This window comes from Ostrea edulis, chromosome 5 (genome assembly GCF_947568905.1).
Source record: "Ostrea edulis chromosome 5, xbOstEdul1.1, whole genome shotgun sequence".
Classification (NCBI taxonomy): Eukaryota; Metazoa; Mollusca; class Bivalvia; order Ostreida; family Ostreidae; genus Ostrea; species Ostrea edulis.
In genome coordinates this window covers 53,158,437-53,174,115 of record NC_079168.1, presented here as the reverse complement: position 1 = coordinate 53,174,115, position 15,679 = coordinate 53,158,437, and the positions used below count along the sequence as shown (strand labels likewise).

At 34.9% G+C, this 15,679-nt stretch overlaps 1 protein-coding gene across 14 annotated transcripts in view; it reads left to right on the top strand.

The window, feature by feature from the left end:
• Window positions 1–558: 558 nt before the first annotated feature.
• LOC125650510 (MAM domain-containing glycosylphosphatidylinositol anchor protein 1-like) overlaps window positions 559–15,679 on the top strand; it is a 46,618-nt gene continuing 31,497 nt past the window's right edge. For 6 of the 14 annotated variants that reach the window (XM_056164827.1, XM_048878876.2, XM_056164829.1 and 3 more), the window contains exons 1-2: window positions 8,515–9,269; window positions 14,231–14,681. In XM_056164827.1, coding sequence (XP_056020802.1) covers window positions 14,612–14,681 — 70 coding nt within the window. In that variant the 5' untranslated portion in view covers window positions 8,515–9,269; window positions 14,231–14,611. Of the gene's footprint in view, window positions 929–7,245; window positions 7,322–8,514; window positions 9,270–12,833; window positions 12,914–14,230; window positions 14,682–15,679 lie in introns of those variants that run through there. The other 8 variants (XM_056164822.1, XM_048878874.2, XM_056164828.1 and 5 more) reach the window with 6 other exon arrangements.

The window sequence follows — 15,679 nt, the reverse complement described above, 5'->3', positions numbered from 1 at the left end:
TTAGTTTTGCAAAGCGGATGTGTTTAAAAACACTGGTTTTGTACCCCCCAAAAATGTCGACAGAACTGCCTTTTTGAAGGAAGATCTATGACATTATCGGATAAATTTTGAAATGTGAGTCTCTACAGTAATCCAAGCCTCTAAATAAACTACAAGAATGAATGTTTTGTCTTTACCGTAATATGCAACTCAAATACCATTTTTAAAGTGACGAGAAAGTCCAAGAAATTTATATTTAAACAAGATTTGTTTTATCATTATTCAATTTGTTTAAGAGCTTTGAATTTAACATGTTTTATTGACAAAACATCAAAAGTATTAGACATAGTTAACAACACAGATTGCCCACTCCCAGTACAATAATTTATAATCTTTGATTAAGAATTTATTAGAATATTTCTTTGATAAAATATGAAAGGGTGGACATAGAAAAAATTAATATCCTCTCATTTTATTTTTTCATATGAAGATAAAAAGGAATTGCATTTTATCAATCTTTTTCGACAAAGGCTTATATGAATTATACATGTTGGTTATATAATAATGCACACATGAAACAGATCTGGTTGTGTTGCTTCCAGCATAAATATCGTAGATCTGATGTACGAGAGAGGTTTGATCGTTAGCTTACATGTGGATCCCCGGATAACAGTCTATGCTCAACACGAAACAACGGAGTCTTCGTACAGTGAAAATCAGAGGTCATCTTTCGGTTGACTTACTTATTGTGTTAGGTGATTGGATATACCATTTTCTGTAAGAACTATACGGGCGTGATACCATTTCTTAATGGCGGCAACAATTCCAATTCTGTCCGTGATCTCCTTTGAAAGAGTAGATTTCCCGCCACTAAATTGTCTTAGCAGGCGATACCTTGTATGACTTCACGCGGAATGTATGCATTTTCACCAGCCAAGGTTGTACATTTGTAAGTATGAAATATGACTCTGAGTCTGTTTTATTGCGTTTTCTTTGTGGATCTATTGGAAAATACAATAGTATTCAATTACACACCAATGTGGGGGGAAATTTACATGGGTCTATTTAACGTGTTTAATAAAAAAAATTAAAAAAAATTGGTCGATAATCAAGAATTTGTTTCATATTCCAATCGATTTCAAGGTCATCGCCAGATAACCATGCGGTGTAGATCGGACTAACCATTTATGTGGCATTAAGTGAATAAGTAAATGAAAAAGATTTCATCAGAATATTGATTTTATTGCACATGGTGTGAATTCACAAGTTGTACATTGTTGATATTTTGTGGAAAAAATCTTTAAATTTAGATTTTCTGTTATCAAAACTTGTGAATTCACCAACTAGAGATGCCTTGTGATATCGTTTTGGAATTGATAAGGGGAACCATTTACCCATTCTTCTGTCGAAATGTTGCGAAAGCAACAGATATTCTTTGATAGAGGTTTTCTAAACAAACTCGTTTTGAAAACCAGTATGCATTCAATGATTCTGTCATAGAAGGTAACCATTAAATCTGGTTTTTATCATCAGGTGGTTACGCGTGTGTAGCTAATATAAACTTGCCTTGTAGGTTCTGACGTTCTAGAGCCCTTTGAGAAGTTCCTCACTTTTCCGCCGTTTTGTGAAAACCCTTCAGCTACATCATATTTTACCTACAGGGTTGTTGAAACTGTCATGTTATTATCTAAAGATTTACTATAAAAATTCAGAAACAAAAATGAAGTACCCTGGTATATTGAGTGACTAAATATTTCGAGAGAGTTGAAGTAGCTTTGCTAAATCAATTATATCTAAAGTGCAACCTAGAGAAGGGTTTCGTTTTTATCTTCACATTTATTTTTTCATCAATATTTCATGCAACATTCACTCGTAAGTAACACATATCTTCGAAAATATTTGAAACTAATCACTGTGGAATTAATATTTAGAAAAGTAACGTGTATACTATGTTGACATATATATATATATATATATATATATATATATATATATATATATATATACATATACATAATGTATATATATGTATGTATGTCATATGTTTAACACTTGAAAAGCATTCCCGTGAGGATCTGGGTTAGAATAGGTCCTCAATACCCCCTGCTTGTCGTAAAAGGCGACTAAATGGGGTGGTCCTTCGGATGAGACCGCAAAACCCGAGACCCCGTGTCACAGCAGGTGTGCACAAAGGCGGTAAGCGCCAAGCATAGGCCTAAATTTTGCAGCCCTTCACCGGCAATAGTGATGTTTCCATATAAGTGAAAATTTCTCGAGAGGGACGTTAAACAATATACATTCAATCCTGAAAAGCATGTTGTTCTACTAAAAATACCAAAATCATCTACAATCCAGATTTGTTAATCAAGAAAATGTATATGAGTTTTAATAAATAAAAGAAAATTTACTTTCGCGTTTTTTTTATGTTACCTAAATGAAAAGAACAGTCACAAAAAAGTGCCAAAAACAATTTAACACCTTGTTTTATCGTCAGGGGCTATATACAACTAAAATGAATTTGATAAAGCAAATATTTTGGAATTTGAATAGTGTGAAATCAAAAATGAAGAACATGCAAACTTTATCTTGTAAGTCGCATGATACCTGTTATCAGTTTCTCGGAGAAAATGATTCTTTTCAAAGGCCAACCCAGCCATCCTTATAGAAGATTAATAAAATGGCGCGCGAAGCTTTGGGATTAATTGCGCACTAAGTGGCACATGCAGAGCAGAGATAAGAACGACACTGATGAACGCAATACACTGTTGAAATATCCCAAGGTGTTTTTCACGGAAGAAAAATTAATTAGAATCAAGGCTAGATTTGTGAAGAAAGTTTGCAACTTGTCGGAAATATTTTCACCAGTGTAGCATATAAAATATTTGAGTTGCATAGAGAATTCATTTCGTTTCCCAATATAAATGAACGAAACAAAGAAAAAGTACAGTACTTTTTTTTATTTTCAGAAAAGGAAATAGACAAATACATAAGTGTTTCTGTCATCCTTCTATTCCAGTAGATGGGAAAGACTGTTCATGGCCTATTTGAAATACTGTAGTCTATCTAATATTTGCATACTTGTGCATGACAAGGAGTCCATAAATTGCCAAGAGATTTTGTACATATACTTGTCTTTCTAATAAGTATTAATCCGGATTTTGGGTTCTAATAAGTATTAATCCGGATTCTGGGTTATTTTTAATTGATTCGGACATTTTTTTCAGACGAAGAACTTATTTTTATGTTAAAGAAAAATCCGTGACTTTAAATCCTCTCGACGGCCGGAGATTTTGAAGAAAGTTCCTCTGAAGGGGGTGGGGTGGGTAGGAAAAAACATTAAAAAATATGTTTCAATACATATTCTGCCTCACGAAAAAGTATGTTTAATATCCTACAGAATGAGTCTTTAGTGCCTAAAGGTCAAGGCGCAGGGGTCACTCCGAAAAAGTAATACTAGTATGAGCGAAAGACTTCCTTTTGGGGAAATTTTTCACCTTTCTACCTTCCTTTTCTTTTGTCATCTTCTATTGAGTTTTTTCTTTCTTTTGACGCATATACTGGATGCGTTTCTGTTCAGCACCAGTCCAATTTTGAAGGGTAGGGAAATCCAGGGAAATGCTTTCATGAAACTCCTACGTTTTCACATGTTTGAGGATCTATAGAATTAGACAGGATAAGGGCAGGGCTTTATCATTTTAACAACCATTCCTCCTACGATCCATTCTAAATATATTATAATATCCTCTCCTGCAGCCTAGCGCAGGGGTCACAATCTGTAATTTTTGGCCGTTACAGATTTTTACACTAAGGCTGCGCAGAAAGAATATGCCATTATGACGTATTGGAATATTGAATAAATAGCGAGAAAATTGAATTGTGAAGCAAGAAAATATGATAAAGTACCCATCCATAGGATACTAAATGCTAATGATACATGGTGTCAGCACCAAGCAAGCCCTCAAGCATCCACGCCCTCCGCACTAGAAGCTTCCGTTAAAATTCTAGTCATTTTAAAGCAATCTAATTTTTCGGATTAAGTAAATGTTCATTCATTCGCGATGCATAATATCAATACGCACACTTTTAATGAATGAGATTTTTTAGAAACCATTATTATTAGATACTATATGTATTTCATCATTGAATTTGCTTACTAGTAAACGAAGAGATTAGTATAAAAAAGTTAGTAATAGAATCAAAATCACATCACTGGCGATCTTGTATAGACAGATAAAATTGTGAAAGTACCTGCACAAGGTGTTTTTTCGTGGGGAATTTTTATATCTTTTGTTAAGTCAAAAATCAATCAAAGATCGAAAATATTGTTTGGAAAATAGTCTGTCTGTAAATAAGCTTGTGGAGATATGATAGTTGATGCATTAACTCCAGAGAGAACATTACATCGCCAGAATGAAAAATATGGAAGGGTTCCGATTGAGTTATGTGCAATTTGGCTGAGAAAACTTAGAGGCGCGTATTTCCTTCGATCACTGTTCATCGGTGTTTCAACACAAGCCCGGAACAAACAAGGATCATAAACTTCAGAAATGACCCGTGACATATTGATATTTTTTGGGGTGAAAGAATGCAGATTGAAACCTTTTGATTCCAGAGCGATGATCCAGCTTTGTCTAATGACGATCCCATGTGTCGAATAACTTCTGAAAACGTGTAAAGCGATTTTTGAGCCAGTTTTGCCTGTTTGTAAGCGGTTTTTAGCATGATGTAGTAGTAATATTGAAAAGAACTGTCTTTCTTATCTGGTAAAAATAACAAGCATACGGGGAATAAAAATAAGCCCCAACTATCAAAGTGCTGAAAATATGATAACAAAAATGCATGCAACTTATGTACAAAGAGGATTTCGAGAATAGATACGATGTAACTAGTTGTGGTAACGAGAGGGTTAAAACTGTTCAACATTTTGTATTACTTGCCAGATTGTTCATGTTTTCTCCAGAATTCGTTATTAATAATAATGATATTGTCTTATATAAATAATTTACTCTAAGGTGCTTTATAACAAAGAAATATTTAAAATTGACATGGATGTATACAGTTGATAAATAGTGTTATAAGGTTAAGTAAAAGAAATCAGTTTTAAGAATGATACAAATAGGACACACATTAATTTTTTTATAATCGAATTGAAACTAGAGGGGGAAATGGCAAATTGTGTCCACACTGCATTTTCTTTCTTTTTTCTGCATGATTTTATGCTTCGATTGTATTGTATATACATGCAAACCATCGGTAAGGAGGGATATTCTCCGGACAGTTTGCGAAGAATTATACGGAATTTCCGAATGACAGGGTGACGCTTTAATGTACAAAATATTCATGTGTGTTAATCTAATTTCTCAAACGTCCTTTTGTTACCAGTTTCATGTATAAAACACCATTACTATTACATTTGCAAGACACTTCGCATGTATAATATTGGTTACCAATGGCAAATGACTGTTTTCCAGATTATTTGAGACATGAATGAATCTAAATATTGGCATGTGAGCAGGTTTCTTAATCCAGCGTCGGTTCACAGTTTGTGTGTAATAGACGGCTAAAAACCCCAGGATTCTTGCGAAGAGTTCATTCCAGTCTCTAGAGGTATTTCTTCAATAAACCATGTTTGGCAGAAACTGTAAAAAATCAATCATCTCTCAAGTGGTGTGTTCTATTGTGCCGTGTATATAGATATGACCTATATTTTTTGGACAAATGTAAAACATCTGCAGGATTTACCGTTGGTAGTTGGTTGTATATGCTTTTCGATAGCAACACACTTTCCATTACATGTCGTAGACACGACAGCGTGGGCATACGGGCTGCAGACTGGTGTTCCTCCTGAGAATTAAATGAATTTGCATTGATATAGGCCTACTTGGAAGACAGCGGTCTTTACTCTTTAATCTCTTTCAGCAAAGTAAAATTTACTATAATACCAACGTGTTATATTCCCCATATACAGCTGTGTAAATTCCCTCTTGATTAAAGGTGCTTCATCTTTTCTATGCTACAGTATTTAATGAGCAACATATTGTAAATATCTAACTTAAAACCCCAGGGTTTTTTCCATAACAGTCCACTTTTGTTTTCAAAATATTTTCAAGTCCATTATTTTTTTTTCAATCTTGTGGATCCCATGGGGGGTGGGGGGGGGGGTTAGAATATGTCCTCACCACACCTTGCTTGCCGTAAGAAGCAACTAAATGGCGCGGTCCTTCGAATGAAACCCCAAAACTGAGACCCCGTGTCACAGCAGATGTGGCACGATAAAGATCCCTCCCTGTTCAAAAACCATAAGCGCCGACCATAGGCCTAAATTTTGCAGCCCTTCACCGGCATTAATGACGTCTCCATATTAATGAAAATTTCTCGAGAGGGACGTTAAATCAATCTTGTCGAAAAATAACAGCATACATTATACGTTTAATGAATTTTTATTTCAACCTATAAACAAGACCAGAATCAACTCTCTTTACGAGAAATATCCATTATTATGAGAAACATGCACGTATGACTAATAAATATCAAATATGTAAATCAAAATTCAGTAGTCTCCAGTTCCTCATCAGAATGTGTGTATACATATTTATATATCTGCATAAACAGGATTGGACACCCTGCTATATTTGTATGAATGAAATGTAAGGGTCACTCATCAACTCTAATCACCGAAGATATTAATAAAGACCGGAACTGCAATTCCTGAAGGATACCTTGTACTACTTGAATGTCATACATAACTACCAGATGTTATACACAGAATATCGGCCAAGGGAACTCTTACTCTTTGGATTATTCCGATAAGCCGGGCTTAGACACCATTCATAAAAACTGGCCTGGGATCAAAGACGCCATATCAGTGTCATGCATCGGTCGCAATTGTCTTCTCCAAATATCTCTATCCTATGAACGCTTGCCGATTGCTCTTTATTGCGTACGAAGAACAAATCATTTTCATGATGTATTGATTGGAGGATCCTATTTGTACATAGATAATTGGATAAATATATTCTCAGTGGTACGCTTCTGAAACCCGATATCCCTGCTTAATTGATGTCAAAAACATTCACTCACGATATCCTACCACAAAATAAATCTAACCCCAGCCATAATGGAGGGATGTGCATTTCACTGGTCAATTGTCAGCTGATTGTTGAATGTCGAAAGCCAATTGGCTATAATATAATCATTCAGATGAGCTCCTCTAAATCTTTCATTGGCAGATAATCTGAAGGTTTCGAAACCTGTGCAATACGTGTAGTTATTGATAGGTAACATACAACTGATATGTACAGTGTAGCGTGATTCAGCGAATGTCAGGAATGAGTTTGATTGGGTGAGTTTAGTTTTTACTATTTAGGAATGTTTGTTCTTGAAAAAAATATCATTTTCATCATCTTCAGTCCATAAAAAAGGCCACGAATGCTTTTGGTGACTTTCGGAAATTACAAAAATGATGCATCGTAGCAATGGTCCCGAGTTCAGTTTATGTATGATTTTATAACGGGGCTAGAAACAGACTAACTTCACTCATATCGAGTTGCTTCCCCCAGTTAAACCGTATTTCAGTTTAAAGCATCGATTTGAGAACGTAAACCTTTTCAAAATTGCGCAGAGCCCTGTCCAGAGACTGTGTTCTCCATAACTTCATGTCAAATTCTCGAAATTAGCATCAGCGTAGAAATTCGTTGTCGCGACATCCTCGTGTTAGGTAGCACGCTTGGTGTAAGGTATCTTTTCATGTTTGACATCAACAAGACTTTTTGCAAATTCTTCCATGACATTTTGTAAATACATGTATAAGGTAATGCATGTTATGTGGTAAAGTTTTGTCATGTACAATATTAATGAAAAAGTACACTTTTCACTTCGTTTATCATGCTTAACTCGAATGGTATCGACACTTGCTAATTAATCCCTTGTGCTACAAATTGCAATTTCGCCTTAGCAAATTCTTACTTCAAAATGTTTTGAAGCTTTAAAGATTATTACAATGTAATACTTCTAGACATTAAATATGTGTAATTATATTTTCATAGGAGAAGATTCACCTCTTCCTATTATTCATTTATCGAGTTCAGAAACCGTCCGTGTGTTGATTCTGCCCTACTGTACAATCACAAAGTTTAAACTGATCGACTGTGTCTTAACAAAACTGTTTATTCGTTGATTCTGAAATCTTTACAACCAAATAATCGAACTGCCTTTGAAGTGTTAGGAATGAAAATGAAAACATTTGGTCAGAAATCGGGCCATTAGCATCAATAACAAAAACTCAATAACGACACTGATGAGACTAATGCGCCATGCTGGGGATTTTCATCACTATCTTTTTATAACGGAGGGAGTGAACAAATGTTCAATATGTTTATCATAAATCGTTCATTTATGGGACAAATCCAACTTTATTGATACGAAAATTATGAGATATTCCCCTTTTCATCTATTGTTGGTGTCCACTTAAGCATTCAATGGAATTTACCCAATATATATATGTCAGGATCAATTTAAGTTGCAAAATGCATTCATCCATTCAACTGACATTAGGAGAAAGTACACGCAAAGAAACAAGCATCGTGTTTATTTCACATCTCAAAAGCCTAGGACTTTTTTCTTTTGGAAGGTAAAAAAAACAACCCAGGTACACGATTATCGACCTTTTCATCCACTTTCTGTTTCAATTTTGGCGGTAGCTATACTGTAAATTGTCAGCCAATCTTTGGGCTGTCAAATTTCTTGGATTCACAACAGCAAACGCAAAAAGGTGCTATTGTAATTCATTAGAACATGTTACGAGGCGCTGGCTACAATCTCCGCCTTCTGTCATATTCTGTTGTGCAAGTCACAACCATCTGAGCTACATTGCAGCAATTAGTGGCTTCAGCGAAAGGAGTTTTACTAATTACACAAAATTACTCGCTTGTGCTATGTATGCGGTATTACTTTCATATTTTTCTTTTCGGATGAATATCGGGTGATCGATATGAACTTTAACGAAGGATTTCGATACACAGGCGGGTTCTTTAATACTTCATGAAATAAAAAGAATACATGCGCCACTAAACGGCACAAACTACCTGAGTGATATGCTTGTTCCGTTCCTGAGCAAGCTACAGGGAAGGGATTTGATTTCAACTGTGTCTATAATCAAATTAACTTGAAAACTGCGATTTTCTCCTCGTTTCGCCTTTTGTGACGAGGTTTTCTGCGTTGTGCATGACCTCAAGTGAGATATTATTCTCGAGAGGAAAACACGTTTTGTCATTTAATCGCTTGTGACAGAGGTATGTATTTTTGTGTCTTAATCAATTGGTGTTTGCTGTCAGCAATTTCTATAGTGTAAAATTGATCGCAAAAACATATATAATGTACTGTGATGACTGTGATGGGACTCAAATTTCCGAAAAAAAATATATCCATGAAGAATATATATATATATATATATATATATATATATATATATATATATATATATATACTTAAATACTCATATACTAAACGGTTTCTTGTTTTTTTAAAAAATCTTTTTACCTATATTTTACCGATCATCGCGAAAAGTAATTATCATATATATATATATATGTGTGTGTGTGTGTGTGTATAATATGATTCGATTCATCTTAACCATTATGCATTTTATTATTTCATGGTAGCTCACAACAAAATGCAATTTACTAGGACTAAATGGAACAAAGTGTTTACTTATTTATTCTGTATATCCAACATATAAAAGGTCTCAGTGCTTGATCAATAATACATCATAAACTCGTCTTTTGTTCTATGCACTTAATTGTGACTGATTGTTGAAATTTACTATCTAGATCTCGTATAAGGATTTTTTTTTTTTTTTTTTTTTTTTTTTTTTTTTTTTTTGTGGACACGGGGAAACAAATTCTTAGTTTGATATTCACAAGATCATCAATTCAAGTACATGTAACCTGACAACTCTCATAGTTTAAACGGAATCACACTACGATTGACTTTATGAAATGTACTAGTACATGAATTATCAATTAAACTAACTATTTAAAGTCCCTTACGCTAAGTCCTTGTGAAACATTGAACCATTTCCGACTTACAAACTAACTCTCTACTGGTCATTTGTTAGAGGCGCGATAATCTAAGGCTTATAGTCTTTTGATTAGGCCATCTTGTCGAAGTCGAAAGACAAACAGGTGCCAACATTCTTGTAAAACTTGTTTCTATCTGACCCTTGGTGGGTGTCGGAGATTAGTGTTAGAGAAGGGAATTTATATCAAATCCTTGCAGTTTTCTTATTTGAATATATGTCATGTCTTGTGCACAGCAGTATCAATACACAGAGCGGGACATTCCCTTGCAGCTGGGCATAGTTTAATAAAAGAACGGGAACATTTCTATTTCCTCTCTGCACTCCGACACAAGCGAAATAATTGGCTTTGTAAAATAAAGGCAAAAAGAGAAAGGCTGAAAACGTTGCTCATGTATTCGGGGTGCCAAAAAAAAGCTCAAGATGAAGATCTTTAAGTGTAAAATTCGTGTGTTTTATGTGTTTTTGTTTAGTTGACTTACAAAACGGTGCTGAAAGTTTGGCGTTTTGTGGCCAGTTTATATGGTTTAACGACGTTGGTACAAAGTAGGGGTCAAAATGAACTAATTCCGACAAATATAACACCTATATGTGACCTAATAATAAAACTATTAAAAGTAAAAGCTCTCTGCATTGTAAATATTTGATCATACGGAGCTGAAGAAATATGTTTTTTTTAAATATACTTCAAATACGCTTCTAAATTTTATAATTGTCCTGATTTCATAATCGTTGTAAAAACGTCAGCGATTTCCCACAAAATAAGATAAATGCAACACGGTGAAATTCAATGGTGATATTTTAAAAAAAATACATTATAGCTGTGATGGCCAAAGATACATGTTACTTGATGATGAAAATGACAACGATATTCTATTACATGAACAATGGTGCAAATATCGCGACGACGAGAAAGAAAACATTGAATAGATAAGTAATAAAAGTACCAATCGTGTGTGTGATTGCATAAGCCATCTCAGGTCTGGGTTGGCTAAATATGTAGTATGGAGTTTATGTACTGTGTAGGAGGATGGCCGTTTAAAACAGGGGTTAGAAATCAAATTGGTCTTTTTTTTCTGTTTCATTTTCTTTTAAAATCAATGACTGAAGTTCAAGGAAACACATTATGATGAATGAAATTGCCATAAGAATACAGACAGAAAAAATAAAACAAGCCACGATAGCATTCTGTCAAGTTATATCGAGGACTTTGACAAAACTCGTTCTGACAGGCGTGATGGTATATTCAAAGGAAATATGCGTCTAGAATTTTTTCTTCTTTAGCATTATTCAAATACGATGCACATGTGGTCAATCAAACATCCTGGTGGTCGATCCTGACGAAAAGTCGATATGACATGCCAAGTTCCATCCATCGACATTTTTTACGTTGCAGTCACTTGTCCCGATATGTCTTTTGGTCAGGGTCATCGGTACTGTAGGGGGGCCGCCAGCATCGATTTTTCAAGGGTGCTTCATTTTATCGCTTTGAAATATTTGGAAATATTTAGCTTGGCTGATTTGGACAGTTTAGATTATGATTGTCGTATTTTCGAGAGAAATGGCAGGTCTTTAAATGGAAGAGGTTCGGGCTGTGGAATCAGCGGAATGAGTAGAAGACAACGCTCCAAAGTATCTACATAGCTTTCAAAACATGGAGTCCCGTGGGGATCCAGGTTAGAATAAGGTCCATAGTACCCCTTCCTTGTTGTAAGAGGCGACTAAATGGGGCGGTCCTTTAGATGAGACCGCAAAAACTGAGGCCCCGTGTCACAGTAAGTGTGGCACGATAAAGACCGTAAGCATAGGCCTAAATATTGCGGCCCTTCACCGGCAATGGTGACATCTCCATGAGTGAAAAATTCTCGAGAGGGGCGTTAAATAATACACAGTCAATCAATCAATCAAAATATGGATTCCTGCATACCCACTGAGAAAGAGCGTACATGTAGTAATTTTTTCCATGTTCACTATCAATTTTCGGGAGCTTTTAGACAATTCAGAAAAATAGATTTCATTTCTACAAATAGGTGTCGCTGGTTATGCATATATATATCTTCATATTATAGTATAAACAAATATTTGTATTATCCATCGGAAAAACCAACAAGGGCGTATCGCTGTGTTTGTCCTCCTGCTAAAAAGCTTTTAAAAACCACAATATCTTGGGCTTATAATGTCTCTGATAAGATGTGAACTAAAAGAAGACTAACAGTTCGATTTTGTCAACGTGTCAACCTCGCTTCAGCGAAAATATTACAGGCTAAGTATTTTATCTGCGTATCATCTTATTTAGCGCCAATGAGATTTGATTGATTGTGAAATCAGCATATTTCAGTTGACTGGACATTCATAGTGAAGAATTATTCGGTTTTTACCAAAGAGACATGCAACTCAGGATTTAATTTCCGTCTGGGATTGATAAGGAACTCTACCGTGTTTGACAATCCAACCAAAGACTTGCAAACAAGGATTTCAGTTAAGAAAAAAATAAGAAAACCCTGCAATGCACATTCAATGAAAAAAAGGAGATGCTTTTGTATCGTGTATAGAAACATGCAAGTTAAATTTTTTTTAGTCAATCTATCGAATTTTATATTCTTAAAAAACAGATATAACCAATTGTATACTTTGTACCTTGCACTCTGTATATTCTAAATATGATGCTTCATTTAGTCCCCATTGCTTTCTATGCATTATTAAACATGGCTGGGATGCATAAAGCTTTTTGCTGGGTTCTAGATTAGATAAGCCTTCAGAAACACTGAATTTGTTTTAGATAACAGAAGCATATTTCCGGTTCCTTTGCTTCCATGGAGCCGGATAGAACAATTCTTTTGCAAAGACACGCGGATACAGGTAACCGACAAAGTCCTTTGTGTTGTGGAAATTCTGCACATATGTACATACCCTTCCTCGATGGCATGACAGAAAATTACATCTTTGTTAATCAACTGTTAATGGGGTGCTTCCATATCACAGCTATTACCGACTACCGAGCAAAGGGGCGATTAAAACCTGCTTAATAACATTTACGGAAAAAGCCATATACCAAATGATTGCAGCAAAACAAACACAAACGTTTTAGTCAGAAAATTATCACAAAATTTATAGCTGGCGGTCTTTTGTTCCGTAATCGGTGGATATTCAAAAAAAAAAAAAAAAACACCAAACAAACACCGGCTATATCGAGGGTGCAGCGGTGCCTGTAGAGGGATGCGCGACGCAAAAAGCGTTTGGTTGGAACGCGCACGATTGCAAGCGTCTAGGTCAATCTTGAACGTGACACAGTGTAATGTCATTAATATACATGTAGTTACTATCAACATGTAACATGACATTTATTAAACTGAGAAATAAACTTTGTACCCAGTTCTAATGGTTTGGTTTGAACGCATTTTATTGCAATACAATTACAAAGGCATCAGGCTCATGTTCTACAAAAAATACATTGTACATGAATTTTATAGCATGTAAAGTGCCGTAAAGATTGATATACCAATACTGTACACTAACATCCAGCTATAGTTTTATATAAAGACGGTAAATATATGTGTACATTTCTAGATCAACAACTTTGTTCAATAAATGTGTGAATGATAGAGAGAAAATATTAATTTTCCTCATTACTGAGAGAAACGTCACTTCACAGTAGAACACGAGTGTTCACAATATGAAAGTTGTCATTTCTAATCGTCTACATTAACGAGAACAGGTAATAGATAAGTAGAGATTGATGGCACATTCTGATAGGTAAAGTTTGATAAGACAAGCTATATTGAAATTTTCTGATTCTTTTGATATGAATTAGAAATACTCACTATGAAAACGAATCATTGGTTTCGTGTGGAATATGTATTGCAGGCATATTAGTGCCCACTGCATTTTTTTCAAAACATTAAACTTTAAAGCGTTCCTTTTTTAATGTACGTGAAAATAATTGACTCACAACAAACCAAATAATTGGAATGTTTATACATGCATAATTTTAAGGTGCATCATGTACTAGCTATTTTTAGACAATAAGATACAGGTAAGGAAGAGGTTTTATTACAGGTGTTATAAAGTATCGTTGACACAAGTAGGACATACAAAATTGAACCGATTACTGAATATGTTTTATATTTCAAAATATTTTTAAAATTTGACAAATACTCAGCTTTTTTATATTTCCAGATGTGACAGAAGCACACAGCGTTAAATGGATGGTTAAGGATTCATTCAATACAAATACTTTAGCAAACAAAACAACGATCGTTAAATACTGAAGTTATCTAGCGTCAGTGTTTAGAGTAGACCGAGAGGTGGTGGCGCTAACTCTTCTATTTGACGAAGCATGGTTGGCGCTCTTCCGTGATATTAGCCCGTAATTCATTTTATAGCCATGATGGGATTTTCGGATTTTTCCAATGCATTCATCATAAAATATCCCCAGTTTGTGTACAGTTGAACATTTTTCCCCAACTTTTTTGGCTGTGGAAGGAAACTTCTGATTTTTCGTTTGTATTTCCGCCGGAACACAAAATGTGATTCGTTTTACGTGACCAATGCCCAAATATGGATGGATTACAAATTATAAATGGCACCTTACTCTTGGTTTTGCTGATTTCGGCGTTACTGACGAAGGGTAAGTAGATTACTTAGTAATCCGACAACGATTAAGAATGATCCACCGTGGACCCTGTTTTATACGATTAATTATGAGATGTCATGATTTCTTTGATAAAATAATTCTTCTGTTTTGCTAAGGTATCCTTTGCCCGAGAAAAAGATCACCCTGTACTTTCATATCAACATGAATTGTAATGATAATCTTCCTTGTGAAATTACTATTGAAAAATTACCTAAGAAAATCTCAGAACGTCCATTTCATTTTACCCACAGTAAAAGGTTTATCATTCTTATACAGCTGTTCTTGCCGAAAAGGAGTTGTCATTGCAGTTTAGAAGCATGTACCGCTGACATGTCATTATCTGTTTGTGTATTTTCTCACTCTCTCTGTTCCTCATTTACACCAATATGGATGATTTAAGCATTTGATTATTTTGGCTTACAATGCAAGAAGCGATGCTTTCGATCGCGTGGAGCAGATATGATATAATTATCGTCTTCATATTGATTTAAGGAGATGAATTCCTAACTTCCAATTATTTCTGAATAATCGAGTTTTTTCCCCACATTCGGAAAGCATTTTATGTAATTTGTGTCGTGTCTTTAAAACCTTAGCAGGATAACTGAACAGGTTTCTCACCACTGGAGTTTATTTTTCCAAGGCAGAACACACTACAAATACTTGGAATGCATTTCTGGGATTGGAGAGGAAAACAATGACATTGAGTCCAAAACAGAAAAACAACGCAAATGATTAATTTTGTGTACATAGTAGATATGTATTGCAGATAATAATTCTGTCAAATTGAATGGAAAAAGTCAATTATCAAGGCATAGGTTCATCAAAAAGGCACTCGAACTTGTGTTATGGAACGGACTTACGCATTGTTACAAAGGTGCAAACTTTTAAAAACAAAAGAAATCCGCGGACGAGATTTTCTGATTACAGATTGATATCTCGCCAAATTAAACTAAATTTATTTCAGAAATTTAAATTGCCACTTCGAAGTAATC